Genomic DNA, 15949 nt, shown 5'->3' with positions numbered 1-15949 from the left:
AGGTTGCTTTAGCCAATCCTCATTTGGGAAAGAGAGGGGCTTAGCAAAAGGCTGCTCTTCCCCACGAGGTCTCTGAAACTGAGGCTGGCATAAATGGGGATCTGGCCCTAAAATTATTTGGATGTTTGCAACGTCACACATGACCTTTGAGAAAGAACATACTTTCAAGATTTTATCCTGAGTCCCGAGTTCCTCCTGCCTGGGACTGTTTTTCTAATCCATCTCCTCTTTTCTTTTTTACAGAGAAACAGGCTTCTTGGATGCTTTATGGACACTATGAAGGCCTTTTGGAAACCTCTGCGAGCTGTGGCTTTATAAGAATGGTCATCCTGGGTTAAACCAATGGTCCTTCTAGCCCAGTATCCTGTCTTCCAACAGTGGCCAGAACCAGGTGCCCCAGAGGGAATGAACAGAACAGGGAATCACCAAGTGATTCATCCCCTGTCACCCATTCACAGCCACATCATTTTTTGCAAAACGATTCCCTTTTGGCTTAGTCTCTGCTCCTGAAGAATTTCAGAGAGTGGTATCTCAGCTCCAGGGTGCATGTTGCTGTTAGGAGGACAGTCTCATCTTTGCTAAAACTCTTCCTGAGCATACTTCTATTCTGGCCCAGGTGCTACCTAACTGCAACTAGCTGACATAAAGTTGAACGAGGCCAAGTGCAGTTTTGCAAAAAATACTGTCAAGTTCCTAGGGCATGACGGCGCTCAGGGTTTCTAGGGCATTCTCTGCCAGCCCGTGGTATGAAAGTGACACTGAATGGCTGCAAGCTGTTGCTCTGTTACCATTACCTGCTGATCCCAGCGGCTGAGGTTTGTTCCTTGGCCTAGCTTAATGCACAGGTGGCCATGCTTTGCCCGTTTCAGTACCTTGCCAAGCCGCTGGGAGATTTAACCCGGGGCCAGGGACAGTAGGTTTGGACCGCAGAAGGAAAGCAGGATTTTAAAACCCTGTTTCAAGCCCTCTGTCGGATCCAACCCCGTGCTTATTTTAATCTATGGAAGCCCAAAGTGGTTCAAACTGGTGCATTCAATCAGCATCTGGGCATACTTCTGCTCTAGGAGGGATGGCATCCCATACTCTCACCCCAACAGACGCAAACTATTCCCAGACTGAGCTCTGGCTCTTGGCAATGGTTTTTGCTATTATATGCTTCAAGGTTTACGCAGTGAGAAGACATTTCACCTTTGAAACTGATCATTAGCCTATTCCAGGCCTCTGTCATAAGGCAATTGATCTACTGCATGTGAGGCTGCAGTGGTGGGTTATACAGCTGCAGCAGTATGACTTGGATTTGGTACATCTTAAAGGGAAATGTAATATTCTTGCCCATGCTCTTTCGAGAAATTCTGCTGGTTTGACACTCTCGTATGCACATACTGTATGTTGTTGACTGAAAGAGATGTCAACAGACTCAGGGAGGACCGCTGATGCCATCTTCAAGATGCTGAACTGTGCAAGGTGATATGTGCTGTAAGGGAGGTTGGCCAGACCCAGTCCTTAACACAACTTGTCTACATTCTACAAAATTCATTCTGAGCTCCCGGTGAAGACATGTGCTACTCAATATATCTTATACAGAGAGTGATCATCCCTGCAGTGTTGTGACAAGCAATCCTGGATATGGCTCATGAAGGACATTTGGGGATTATCAAAGATGAAGGAACTTCTGCGGAGTTATGCTCGGTGGCCAGGGCTGCCCTCAGACCTTGAGTGACATGGATAGAACTATTGTTCCTCTGGCACCTTTGAAACTGTTAGTTGTAGACAGATCATGGCAGACAATTGCAGTGGATATTACTGGCCCCTCAGTTGCACTGCATGGCTACACGCTGTTGACCGTTATATACTATTACTTTGCCCCATTGCATTCATAATTTCACAAGGCATCTCAGAGGAGCTCATTTCTTGCCTAACCACGTCATTCGCTACGTTTGGTCTACCAGAGTGCTTTCTTTCAGATAATTGGACACCTTTTGTATCCAGAGAATTTGAGGTCTTTCTGATGAGTATTGGTATGGTACATTATAAATCTGCTGTGTCCCATACCTAAGCAATAGAATAGTGGAGAGACTGCATGAGACTCTGGGAAAGCACATACTTCACATACTGAAGGAATGTCAAAATACCTCCTTCCCTGTTGCATTAAGTTGTGCTTTATATGATATTTGGAGTACATCCATGAACGTATTGGAGAAACCCTGTTCTATTGGCTCTTCAGTCAAACTATGAGAACTAAGTTGTCTGTGCTGATGAAAAAGGATCATCCCACTCCTCTGCCATCCTCGAAGCTAACTGATGTGTCTAGGAAACATGTGAGTTTCAACAAGAGTATCTATGTAAGACTCCATGTGTTCTATCCTGGACAAGGAATATATGTTAGGGGAGGGTCTGGAAGCATTTTCAATACTTGTGGCATGATCTTGGAAGCTTCAGGGTACAAAGTGTGGCGAGTTTACCACAGTGAGAATTCATTGTTAACCACTGAGATGTACTGCCTACTGAACGGGAACAGATAGGGAAGAGAATGCTCTTTGTGCATATGATGTCAAGTGGCCAGTTGTGGAAGTTGTGCCACAGCAACAGCATCCACCTTTTGTGCTGCATCAGAGGTATCACCTATGGCCCCGGGATCACCTGGTGTCTCCGGCCAGTGTGATAGACCGAGGCAAGTTGGGTACAGCAGAGTAGTAGAAGGGAGAGATACTGGGCATCTGATAAGCAGTTTTCTGTTTCCTGAGTGACCAGAGCAGGGGCTGCTCCAGACTAACGAGAACACCTAACTCCAATTAACGTTCAAAGAGTCAGGTGAGGCCATTAAGTTAATGTGACCACCTGACTCTAATTAAGGCCCTGCTGATACTATAAAAAGGGCTTACTCCAGTCAGGCAGGGGAGAGCCAGAGAAGAGGAAGTGCGACTGAAGGGCTGGTTAATGAAGACACCCCCAAACCATTGGTAAGGGAGCCCTAAGGTAAAGCAGAAGCAGGAGATCTGTGAGGAAGTGGCCAGGGAAATGTAGCATCTCTGGCAGTGAAAAGTTGGCTGCCAACAGCTGCTACCATTAGGGTCCCTGGGCTGGAACCCGGAGTAGAGGGCAGGCCAGGGTTCCCCCCAACTCACCACTACAGGAACATCTCTTGGGAGGGGAAGTCAGGCCCCTGTCAGGACAGGAGGCTAAACTGTTCTGAAATTAAGCTCCCAGGGACAACAGAGACTGTGGGAGTTCTCTCACCAACCTCCTTGAAGGCCTATGACGAAAAGGGCTCAGTAGACTGTAACCCTAACCCTAGAGAGAGATGGTCACAGTGCGCCACTGAGGCTAGCATAAACTGCCTAGAAGCACAGGACACACACGTGTGTGTGTGCGTGCGTGCGCAGCTACTCAGAGCCTGCTGCTCCGTATCTGCTCTTGGGACTGTTACTATGTTTTATTCAGACTATTGCTATCCTAACTGGCTCATGGTTAGTGCATGTTTTGACTGACAATGCACCTGGGCGTTTTGCTGCTGCTGCTGCTGCTTCTTTTGTGTTTGTTTGGTGGCATTGGGATTGCTGTTCTGGGGTGCATCAGAGGTAACATCGTTAACAACAGGAAGTAACAGCGAGCTGGTTGTTTTCTCAGAATGCTCTGTGACAGCCAGGACAGCGCTCACAGCACTGTCTCCTCCCTGGGCACTCCTCCTGAAGCCAGGAGTCCTAGTGATGGGCCAAGATCCCACTGCACATGCAATGAACATTAGCACTGAGAAGTGGAGGTAAGTACCGTCAGGGGCGTATCGCAGGGCATTGCCAGATATCTCTCTCTCCCCAACCAGCCACACGTATCCTGAGCCCGTCATATTGAGCATGGCTGCCGATCTGTACACTGTGGCGGCGTCATCCTCGCTGAAAAGAGACAAAAGAAAGTGACAGTGATGAGTCTCTCGCGATCGCCTCATGTACCAGCTGCCTTCCTCTCCCCTGCTCTGGTTCAGACCCAGCAGGCTGAGGCAGAATGGCCAGAGTGAAACCTCATGCAACAACAGAGAGAATTCCCCATCCTCTTTCTGTCCTTTCCTCTCCCTGTGGGACTGGGATTCCTGAGCAGGATGCAGTCCAGAGCACAAAGGCAGAGGGTTAGCTGTGATTGAGAAGTCTCCCCTAGTCCAGCAATGTGCATCACTCACAGCCAGCCCAAGGTGACACGAGCACTTGCTGAGTGGGAGCAGACAGAGGGACTGAAGATATGGAACCCTGTTCTGGAAATGCCGGTGACAGTGTGGGCAGTGATCAGCCCATGCAGATGGACTCCAAGGGCTGAAAGAACCTGGTTTTCTGCAAATGATAAAAAATACAAGAAGACAAACCCATTCCCTGCCGTCTACCTCTGCCTCTAGAGAGAATGTTCTTCGGGTTTTCCAGTGGGCATGGGCAGGGCGCCATGCGGTGCCTATGTGGTTAAAACAGGACTATCCAGGGTACAGAAGTGTGGTGTGAGGCTCCCTGAGTGCGTGGGTTTGACTTTGGCTGTGAATCGGAGGACTTGTGCTCAGTGTGTTTTCTCTCCCCCTTTACTCTCCCTGGCTGAAATCACAGGAGGAAGAAGCTACACTGAGACTAGAATCTGTTTGGGGAAAGGCAGAATTTACCTGTCATTAATACGGAAAAGAACTTCATCCGCCACCCACTCACCCAACATCAGACCCAGAAGAGGGAAGTGATTTCCCTATAGAACCCAGACCGGCATTCAAGGGCACTGCCAGTTCATCATCCATCATCATCGTTATCGCACCATGCCCTGGTCAAGGGCACAGACCCCCATTGTGGTAGGCACCAGACAAACACGGAGCGAAAAGGCTGTCCCTGCCTCGGAGAGCTCCCAGTGCAAGTGCTATTCTGCCATTACTGCACTGCACTGCACTGCCTGCAAAGCCTTGCCCCTAGGAAGGACGTCATCACAGCAGCAAGCGAGGGAGATTGACTGACAGGCTGGGTTAATTCCCAGACACAACACGTTCCGGCGGCAGTGTCCCCAAAAGCCATAGGGTCCAAGCAGGAGTCAAAATGCTGCCTGGACCCATGTATGCCTGTTTCCCCCTCTCTGAATGGGGATGGATGACTTCCTGGCCCTGATCCTGAAAAGTGCTGAGCACGTCCTCCAACAGCTGGGAGCCCTCAGCTTCACTGACGTTCCTAGGGACTGAGGGAACGTGGCATGTTCAGCACCTGGCAGGTTCGGGCTCAGTGTCTGCAACGTGCTTTGAGAAATGTGAAGCGCTACCAAAGGGCATGATTCGGGTTTCCACAAAGGCCCCTTTCCATGGCTCGGGTCCTGTGATGGGCCTCACAATGGATGTCAGTGACAACCCCTTTAGAACAGTGCACATTGGTATTAGTATACATGAGAATTAAGCCCTAATTCAGTGTCACTGCTTATCAACAATGCATAGGCTGGGATTATGTGAGACCAGGAGGCCCTGAGTCCTGCCAGGCTGGGATGGCTGGGTGACAGCCCTGCCTTCTCTGGCTTTAAATGTCTTGTTTATGTGTTTGAAAACTCTGAAGATTCCTGTTACTACAGAGGAGGCTGTTACCACAGAGAAGCCCCTTACTCTGTCTCCTCTGCTCCCATTCTCTGTCACCGTGGACAACACCCCATCCTCCAAAATTCACAGGCCCATTGCTGGGGCCTCACCAGGTGCCAAGTGTCTGTAATGGACAAAACCCATCACTGAGCAGCCAGCATTGTGTGCTAGCCACAGGAGAGGCTGGGGAAGGCCTGCTGAGAGTGATGCTGAAGTAGAAGTGGCAGGGGCAGAGGGGGAATAAGACCACTATTTCCATGGGATGATATTCCAGCCAGCTATGAGCCTGGGCCAGGGGATTGATGCACTTTTTGCTGTGTTTAGTGTGAGCTTTCTTATCATAGAATATCAGGGTTGGAAGGGACCTCAGGAGGTATCTAGTTCAACCCCTGCTCAAAGCAGGACCAATCCCCAGACAGATTTTTGCCCCAGATCCCTAAATGGCCCCCTCAAGGATAGAACTCACAACCCTGGGTTTAGCAGGCCAATGCTCAAGCCACTGGGCTATCCCTCCCCCCACTTCTTGGCTTTTTTTCTCCCACCTTCTAGCAAAGAAATAAACTGCCCACTGCCCAAAACAGACTTGCTCCTTGGCAAGAGAACTGTCCCTAGGCCAGCATCCATCTGTCAGCTGGGGCGAGGGGAGAAGGAAAAGGAAGCACAACCAGGGGAGAACTGGTGGCATCTCAGGAAGGCAAGGGCACCCTGTAACTCCACTTGTCGCTCTTGTTTCCAACCAGCTCATCAGCAGCCCTTCAATAATCCATCCTGCCCAAAATCCAGACTCACTAGGGCTAGGGGCTCTACTCAGTTTAGCCTGATTGTAGCTCATTTCATCTTACTTGTTGACCTGTCTCTAAATCTGGTGATTCACCCTTGTTAAATCCATGCTCCCAGGTGCAGCTGAGGCAGCTCATGCCAGGGATTGACTCAGGGGCCTCTTGAGCCAAACACAGGAGCTAGCACGGCTGCAGCTGCCCAGGCAGTGGCTGTACCACGCTCCCAGCCTGCGTGCATTGGGCATGGCAAGGGGGGCATAATGTGCACTCTCCTGCAGCTAGTCATAAATATTGTCCCTACGGTCTAACTATTCCTAATAAAGAAAACTCTTCTGCACATCTGGAAGTTCCTCTTTTTCCCGTTGTAAACATTGGATCTGGACTTGCTGTTTCCAGTCAGTCAGCACCAGGCTTTTCCAGGATCGGCAAATACCCTGAAAACAGCACTTGCATCTTCAGCTATTTACCATGATCCTTCACTTTGTCTTCTCCGATTCACCGCCACCCATGGGCTCGATCCTGCCCTCTAAGAATCAGGGCACGTCATCGACTTCTATGGGGCCTCTTATCTACCGTCAGATCCATCCCTTATTCAGACTCTTGCTTGCCATGGTTACATTTCACTCTTCTCCAGATTGTCTCCCTTAGTGTACACACACCCTCACCCCTCCACCCACCCACCATAATGCACTGCTAACATCCCCCTTACCAAATAAAGATGAAAACATCCTGTAGGTTTTCTGTTGTATTCATCATAATAGGGTGAAAAAGTAAAGAATACAACAAAAATCTGTATAATGCTGTGAATGTAAATTTTGCTTTACACAGATTCAGTAAAGCACAATCTCTGCCCTGAACAGCAGCAGCCTAGCAGAGGGAGGAGACATTACTGGAGAAGAGAACTAGGCAGGATAAACCCTGATCTCGGTGGGTTTTAGAGAGAGATTGGAAGGAGTAGGGAAAGCAGATGGTAGACGTAAGCCAAGAGTGGGAGCAATGAGATGGAAGGATTGAGAGGTGCACAGAGCATGAGAAGAGGGAGCTGGAAAACATGAGGTCAGAGAAATTGGCAGGGGCAAGGTCCTGCAGGACCTAGAAGGTGGGTGGGATAAGTGTGAAATGGATGGGGCCAGAGGTCAGAAACCAAGGGAGGGATAGAAGAGGAGCTGATGGGGCCAGAACAGTGGGGAAGGAGAGATGTTTAGTAGGTAGAGGTGAGAAGTGGGGAAGCCAGGGAGGAGAAGGTAATAATGGTCCAAGTGAGAGCTGACCAAGGCACAAAGGAGGGCGTTAGCTGTGGAGACATGGAGGATGGGGTGCTTTTAAAAGCAGTGAGAATGCGCCTTGGAGACAAGGAGGGGCGGAGCGCACAACAGTGGTAGAAAAGGGAGGTGAAGGAATGGGCTCAAGAGGAAAGGCAAGATACTCAGAGTTGGAGAACATGAGTTCCAGTTGGTGGTGGGTCAGCCCGAAAGAGATGCTGGCGAGGCTGCTGGAGACGTGCTGAGATGATACTAGGTTTGGTGGTGGAAGGGGCAGGGAAAGCCATGCAGGTGAGTGAGGTCACTGTCGGGGAAGCTTAGAGAAGACAATGAAGAAGGGATTGAGGAGCGAAGGAGCCAGCCAGAAGCACAGGAGCAAGCAAATGGAGCTGAAAACAGGAGAGTTTGAGTGGGAGTTTGTAAGGGGCGGTTGGAGTGTGTGTGGTGTTCTGCTTTTGTTTGGGTTTTTTTGGTTTTTGTTTTCCTTGACAGGAGCTTAGGTGGGAAGGCTGTGACAGATTCAAAGGCAGCAGTGGTAGTGACCCACGGAACGCAAGAGCCAGAGAAGATGTCTGGATATGGAAGCTGTGGGATGTACATTATCCTGGAGCAGGGACCTGAAAAGAGCTTTATTTGTATGAAATGCCGCTGATGGAAGAGAAGATCCAAGTGGAAACTACGGTTGAGTTTTGAAGATGATTAGAGCAGATGATGGAGTGATGGAAAAGGCTGAAGTGGAAAAGCCAAGACTCACAGATGCTAACTGGACTGAGGAGCTCTGAGGGGAGGCTGCTGGGTGAGGAAAGAGGCCAGTGGCAGCATGTCACTATGAGAACCAGGCAGAGGAAAACCTCGACTAGTGAAGGTGCAATAGAGCTCAGGAACAGGGTTGCGGAGTTGGAGAATGAAGAAGGGGCACAGCAGGCAGTAACAGAAGGAGGGAGGGCCAGAGAGAAGAGAACAGAGGCTAGTCCCATAACAGGAGGGGAAGAGTCAATGGAGACAGCCAGAGTTCAGAGCCCCAGGTGGATACAGGATCACTCACAGAAGATTGCAAGGGGAAAACAAAAAACACGATGACTTGCAGCCAGAAAGAACAGGAAAAAGGCCAGACAATCACACCAAAGGGCAGGTCTATGTGACTGGTGACTCCCTACTAAGAACAGACAGGCTGGTCACCAGAGCTGGTCTGTAGAACGGAAGGTGTCTGCCAGCACTTAAGATATGGGGTGTGGACCTGAAGCTGAAGAGAATCCTAATGGGAGTCGGAAAGAATCCACTGATTATCCTTTGTGTGGGAGCAAATGATACTGATAGATTCTTGCTGGAAATGGATACTCACGTGATCTTCAGTGGCATCCTACCCGTCTCTAGAGGAGGAGAATGAAGGCGAGACAAGATGGCTCAGGCAATGGTGCTACGAGGAGGGAGTTGGGATGTTTGATTGCTGGGAGGCATTCATGGATAGAGGACTGTTCTAGAGGGATGGACTCCACTTGAGTAGGGATGGAAATAGACTTCTTGGATGGAGGTTTGCACAACTGATTAAAAGAGCTTTAAACTAGGAACGTGGGGGAGACAGCTGGGAGATGCTCATGTAATCTTCTAATATTGACTGTGAGGAAAATCAAGTAAGAAAGGATACAGCAGTGGAGAAAGGAACAGCAGTGCATAGGAGAATGAACATTTAGAGGAAAGATGGTGCTGATACCAATGGAGCTAAAAGTCAGGTAGGCGATACTGGCCACAGAATGACTGTACCTAATTGGGTGAGGAATCTGGGTGCAGCCAAGCAGAAACAACTCAGATGTCTGTACACCAATGCAAGAAGCCTGGGTAACAAAATGGAGGACCTAGAACTATTGGTGTGGGAAGTGAAACCAGATATTATAGTGATAACAGAGATATGTGGAATAGCAGGCATGAGTGGAGTACAGACATTGAAGGGTATGTGCAGTTCAGGAAATAAAGCTAAAAATGCAGGAGTAGAATTGTATATTAATGATGAGGTTGACTGTAAATAAATTAGAAGTGATGGTCTGAATAAAACAGAGTCTGTTTGGGTCAAAAAAGCTTTGGGGAAGAAAGCTACCAGAGGCTCCCCTGGGATAATGCATGGGTTATGCTACAGATCCCCAGGATCCGATCTGGATATGGATAGAGACCTGTTTAATGTTTTTAATTAACTATATACTACCAGGAACTATAGGAGATTTTAATTTCCCAGATATAGATTGGAGGACAAGTGGTACTAATAATAGTAGGGCCCAGATTTTCCTGGATGTGATAGCTGACAGATTTCTTCACCAAATGGTTGCTGAACTTACAAGAGGTGATGCCATTTTAAATTTGGCTTTGGTGAGTAGCAAGGACCTCACAGAAGAACTATCTCTAGAAGGCAACCCTGGTTCAAGTGATCATGAGCTAATTCAGTTTAAACTAAATGAAAGGATAAACAAAAATAGATCTGCAACTAGGGGCCTTGATTTCAAAAGGGCAAACTTTAAAAAATTAAGTGAATTAGTTAGGGAAGTGGACTGGACTGAAGAACTCAAGGAGTTGAATGTGGAGGATGCTTGGAATTACTTTAAGTCAAAGTTACAGAAACTATCTGAAGCCTGCACCCCAAGCAAGGGGGAAAAATAGTAGGGAAGGGTTGCTGACTAAGCTGAATGAGCAAACATCTCAACCAGGTGATGAAGAGAAAGCAGAAAGCCTACAAGGAATGGAAGACGGGATGGATCAGTGAGGAAACCTACCCCTTGGCGCTCGCAAACTGTAGGGAAAAAGTGAGAACTGCTGAAAGCCAAACACAGCTGGACCTTGCAAAGGAAATTAAAACCAATAGTAAAAGGTTCTTTAGCCATATAAATAAAAAGAAAACAAGTAAGGAAGAAATGGAACCACTAAGCACTTAGGATGGGGTGGAGATTAACGAAAATCTAGGTATGGCCCAAAGCTTAAACATATATTTTGCCTCTGTTTGTAATAAGGATAATGAGGATCCTAGGGATAGTGGCAGGGTGGCTAATAGAAATGAGAGGTAGAAATGAGGATATGGGACTATGTCAGGAGGCCCAGATAATCTTCACCCAAGAATATTAAAAGAACTGATACATGAAATTGCAAGCCTAATACCAAGGGTTATTAAAGAATCTGTAAAATCAGGGGTCATGCCCTGTGACTGGAGAATTGCTAATATCGTACCTATTTTTAAAAGAGGAGAAAAAGCGATCTGGGACACTACAGACCTGTTAGTTTGACCTCAATTGTATGGAAGGTCTTAGAACAAATTTTGAAAGAGAAAGTAGTTAAGGACAGAGGTAAACAGTAATTGGGATAAAATACAACATGGTTTTATGGACGGTAGACCATGCCAGACCAATTTGATCTCTTTCTTTGAGAAGATAATTGATTTTAGACAAAAGAAAGGCAGTTGATCTAATTTACCTGGATTTCAGTAAGACATTTGATAAAGTTCCACATCGGAAATTATTAGTTAAATTGGAGAAGATGGGACTCAATATGAGAATGGGAAGGTGGGTAAGGAACTAGTTAAAGGGGAGACTACAATGGATCATACTGACTGAACTGTCCTCAGGGCTTGGTTTTAGGACCAGTCTTATTTACTTTTATTAATGACCTTGGAACAAAAAGTGGGAGTGTGCTAATAAAATTTGCAGATGACATGAAGTTAAGAGGTGTTGACAATATGGAGGAGGACCAGAATATCATACAAGAAGAGCTGGTAGAGCTTGAAAACTGAAGTAATAGAAATGGGATGAAATTTAATAATGCAAGTACCCTTCAATATCTGTATTTAAATATTTTAAAAGGTACAGGACACATTTCATGTCTCTCTCTTTGAGGTGGAGGCACTGAAACCAGTCCATATCTGTTACATGACATGGTGTTAGAAGTGAAGGTAGTTGAACTGGTGCCTGAGGAGAACAGAAACAGAAGGGAACCAGGAACAAATGTTGCAAACAGAAGTAAACAAAAAGAACAAATGTTGCAGGATCTCATCAACATGGCACTCACTCTTCAATGCCCCAGAGAGCTTCATATCTGACAGACTTTCAAAATGGACAGACTAGAAGTAGTATTTTGCAAGATTTCACATTGCAACCAAACTCCACAAGGAAATTGGTGACTTTCAGGTATTCTGTTTAATGTATGTTATGGGGAAGCAAGCACAACATATCTCTGAATCTTTTACCTTTATAGGAGACGGTCACAAAGATGACTATGAAAGTGCTATGGCTATGTTTGATGCACATTTTAAACCTCAGAAAAATGTGATTTATCAAAGGGCATGATTTCACCAGAAACTTCAACAACTAGGAGAATGTGTCAAATGTTTTATCAGAGCTTTACGTGCATTGACATAAAACTTTGATTTTGAGACTGTAAAGTATGAAAATATCAGAGACAGATTAGTCTTAGAGCTTGAATATAAAAATCTTCCACAGCAGTTACTATTTAAAAACAGACCTAACCATACACACAGCTATTTAAATAGCAAAGCAGTCTGAGCTGGTGAAACAAAAAAACCAAAAGCAACTTGCCAAACTTGAAAAAGAAGAAACTAGCTTAGAAGCTTTAAACAGAGCATCGTGAGTGCTCAAAGTAATTATCAGAGGATTCTCTGAGGCTAAGAGAGACAAATTCTAGGCTAACTACAAGGTATTTCAGACTCAATGCACAAGATATGGAAAAAGTCATAGCCCAAGAGATGTAGGTCCTGCCAAAGGTGCAAGATGTAAAATATGCACAAAATATGGATATTTTGCAGTTGTTTGCAGCATCAAAGCAATCAGGGAGTTAACTTATAGTACAGACAATCAAGAACCATTTTGGTATTTCAGAACAGCTAGTGATGGACAATGAACCACAGTTCACTGAAGCAGAATTACAGTAATTCCAAATGCAATCTGATTTTGGTCATATTACTAGCAACTCACATTACCCACAAGCAAATGGAAAGGTTGAAGATAGCTAGACAGACAGCCATGAAAATCCTATAGCAGAAAGATCCAATCCTTGCTCTTCTGAGTTACAGATCAACATTGGTAACATCTACTAGATATAGTCCAGCACAACTCCTACTGGGAAGGCAGCTCAGAGCTGCTGTTCTGACTTTGGAAAAGAACCTATCTCCAAAGTGGCCAGACATGAAGAGAGTAGCCAAATCAGGTACAAAGACAAAAAGAGTTTATGAATATTTTTATAAGAGATACCACTCAGTTAGAGAACTGCTGGGCCTAGAACCTGGTAACCATATGTGTGTCAAACTAAATGGAGAAAAAGAATGGACAACTCCAGCTGTCGTAAAGAACAATAATTCATTGCCCAGATCATATGTGACTGAGAATGACAGTTGAGAGTTCAACAGAAACTGTCAACATCTATGGTTTGTTCCTCAGAAAGAACAGTCAATAGAGCAAACTTTACAGATGGTGGATGCAGAACAAGAAGAAGAATATTCAGAGACTCCAAACCAACCAGAGAAAGTCATTTTAACTAATGTATACACAGATGACCAAGCTGTTAAGTGTTCCTGTCATGTAATAAGAAAACCAGTCTGGTTCAAATACACTTAACACCATGATCTGTACAGAACTTTCAAAGACAGCATGATCATGTAATGGTAGAAGAGTAAAATAGCAAATGGAATGGAATGTTCAACTGTTCTTATACTGTTCAGCCACTAGGTGGCACCACGTGTAATTTATGCATGCTGAGAGCAGCCATCACTGGCAGGGCACCGACATATATTAAAGGTACAAATCTCACGCATCTTTCTCTGGGGTGGAAGCTCTGTAACCAGTCCACATATGGTACGTGACAGAGGTCTCTAGTAAACGTGCCAAGCTGGGGCACTGCCTGCTCCCTGGTCCACAAGGTGTTGTCCTCGGCTCAGCTCGCATCTCCCCGTGCACTTAGGGAAAGGTGACCAGAGAGGCTGCTTTGCAGACAATGGTGAGGATGCCTCCAGGAAAACTTGGCCCCATATCCAGAGCCATGGGATGGGACCAAACCCTTGGCTGAGACTTTCCTGTTTCCTGCTCAGTGTATGTTTTCACTGTCAGCAGATGAGAGTAACTTCAGTATTGGACGGTGGAGATGAGCGAAGCGGGGAAATGCATGTGTCCAGGTGGGGACATGGAGAACAGCCACAGCAGTTATAGATAAAGAAAAGTGGGAGTAGGAGGCGGTGCCAGGGCATGAGGCCTATGAGAAGGAAAATCCTGGGAGTTGGGGCAGGTAGCAGAAGGGAGAGCTGAGCACTGGCAAGTGGGTGAAGATCAAGGAGGGCAAGGTGTCTCTCTGTCTCTCATCACCGGCATGAGTAATACAAGCCCTCAGACACCTTGATCACCGGGCCATTTCCTTCATGGGCAGCTGCCATCCTGTTCTTTCATATAACTGGTCATGTCCGACAATTCCTCATACTCCCCAGAGGCCACAAGCACTTTCTGGTAAGGCTGGGATGAATCTCCTAGACCTATGGCTCCTCTTACAAGGTAGCCACGACTGCCTTATACTCTGCCATTTGATGTGTGACACTTTCCCACTGCTGTGTCTCTGTTCCCTGTCTGGACACACAGGGCTCATCAAACCTCCCTACTTCACAGGGCGCTTGGGAGCTTCGTTAATAAATGTCACTAACATGCTTGCAGATCCTCAGATGAAGGTCTAAGGATAGTGAGGTGGCAAAATGTGCAGATGTTACAAAACTACTCAAGTTGGTTAAGTTCCAAGCAGACTGTGAAGAGCTACAAAAGGATCTCACAAAACTGGGTGAACTGGGCAACAAAATGACAGATGAAATTCAATGTGGATAAATGCAAAGTAGTGCAGAGTAGAAAATATAATCCCAACTATACATATCAAACGATGGGGTCTAACTTAGCTGTTGCCACTCAAAAAAGAGATCTTCGAGTCACTGTGGATAGTTCTCTGAAAACATCCACTCAATGTGCAGCGGCAGCCAAAAAAGCAAACAGAATGATGTTGAGAATCATTAAGAAAGGGATAGATAATAAGACAATAATAATAATATCAGATTGCCTCTATATAAATCCATGGTACACCCACATCTTGAATACTGTGTGCAGATGTGGTTGGCCCATCTCAAAAAAGAAATATTGGAATTGGAACGGTTCAGCAAAGGGCAACAAAAATGATGAGGGGTATGGAATGGCTTCCGTACGAGGAGTGATTAATAAGACTGGAACTTTTCAGCTTGGAAAAGAGACAGCTAAGGGGGATATGATAGAGGTCTATAAAATCATGACTGGTGTGGAGAAAGTAAATAAGGAAGTATTATTTACTCTCTCTCATAACACAAGAGCTAGAGGTCACCAAATGAAATCAACAGGCAGCAGGTTTAAAACAGACAAAAAAGTATTTTTTCACACTATTCACAGTCAACTTGTGGAACTCCTTGCCAGAGGATATTGCGAAGGTCAAGACTATAACAGGGTTCAAAAAAGAACTAGATAAATTCATGGAGGATAGGTCCATCAATGGCTATTAGGGAGGGTGTCCCTAGCCTCTGTTTGCCAGAAGTTCGGAATGAGCGACAGGGGATGGATCACTTGATGATTCCCTGTTCTGTTCATTCCCTCTGGGGCACCTGATACTGGCCACTGTTGGATGACAGGATACTGTCTTGGACCTTTGGTCTGATCCAACATGGCCGTTCTTACGTTCTTATGACTATTACTGTTATTATCAACAACAATGTATTTCTACAACACAGTGGAATTCACGTTTGCCATGCCCCAGAATAATACAGACCACCTCTTCCGATGAGAGAACCAGAGCAGCACATGACAGATGCTTTAGATCTATATGCAATGGAGTGGTCTCTCTGGATTTTCTCTCATACTTAACCATCTTGTTACTGCCAAATCCATTGGCTACTTCTTGCAGACTTATCTTGAAGGACCAGATGTCCTCTGACGTATCCCTGATTTCAATGGGAATGTAGTGGTACAGCATTGGAACATATATGCCTAGCTGTGAAGGGCTGAAGCAGAAGACAGATGGGAAAATCAGATGCTCATTTCCTTACCTTGCAGAGAGGATGATAACCCGAGCCTCCAGCTCCTTCGCTTCAAGCAGCAGTGAAGTCACGTTTTTGGTTCCCGGGTCAAACTGAAGAACTTTCTCAGCCTGTGATTAGTGTGAGCAAAGCTGGTTAGTGGAGTGGCCTAATGCTTGCTGGTGAGAGCCATTCTATCTAGAAAAGGTTCAAGAGAATTCATTAAACTGTATACAGCTCTGCTAGATATGGTAGGTTAACTAGGTTTTTTCTTTTTCTTTTTTCT

The 15949-nt window shown here is 46.0% G+C and overlaps 1 protein-coding gene across 14 annotated transcripts in view; it reads right to left on the bottom strand.

Annotated features, from left to right (window-relative positions):
• Nucleotides 1-15949, bottom strand: part of GRIN1 (glutamate ionotropic receptor NMDA type subunit 1) — an 85726-nt gene that overhangs the window by 30684 nt on the left and 39093 nt on the right. For all 14 annotated transcript variants that reach the window (XR_003996776.1, XR_003996779.1, XR_003996778.1 and 11 more), the window contains 2 exons: nucleotides 15694-15794; nucleotides 3769-3890 (listed from right to left, as the gene is read on the bottom strand). Coding sequence is in view for 8 of the 14 variants with exons in the window: in XM_030535685.1 (XP_030391545.1) it covers nucleotides 3769-3890; nucleotides 15694-15794 (223 nt within the window). In the remaining 6 variants the exon portion in view is untranslated. The remainder of the gene's footprint in view (nucleotides 1-3768; nucleotides 3891-15693; nucleotides 15795-15949) is intronic.

Source organism: Gopherus evgoodei, chromosome 16, assembly GCF_007399415.2.
Source record: "Gopherus evgoodei ecotype Sinaloan lineage chromosome 16, rGopEvg1_v1.p, whole genome shotgun sequence".
NCBI classification, from domain to species: domain Eukaryota; kingdom Metazoa; phylum Chordata; order Testudines; family Testudinidae; genus Gopherus; species Gopherus evgoodei.
Note: the sequence above shows the minus strand (reverse complement) of the source record. Positions and strands in the feature narration are given on the sequence as shown.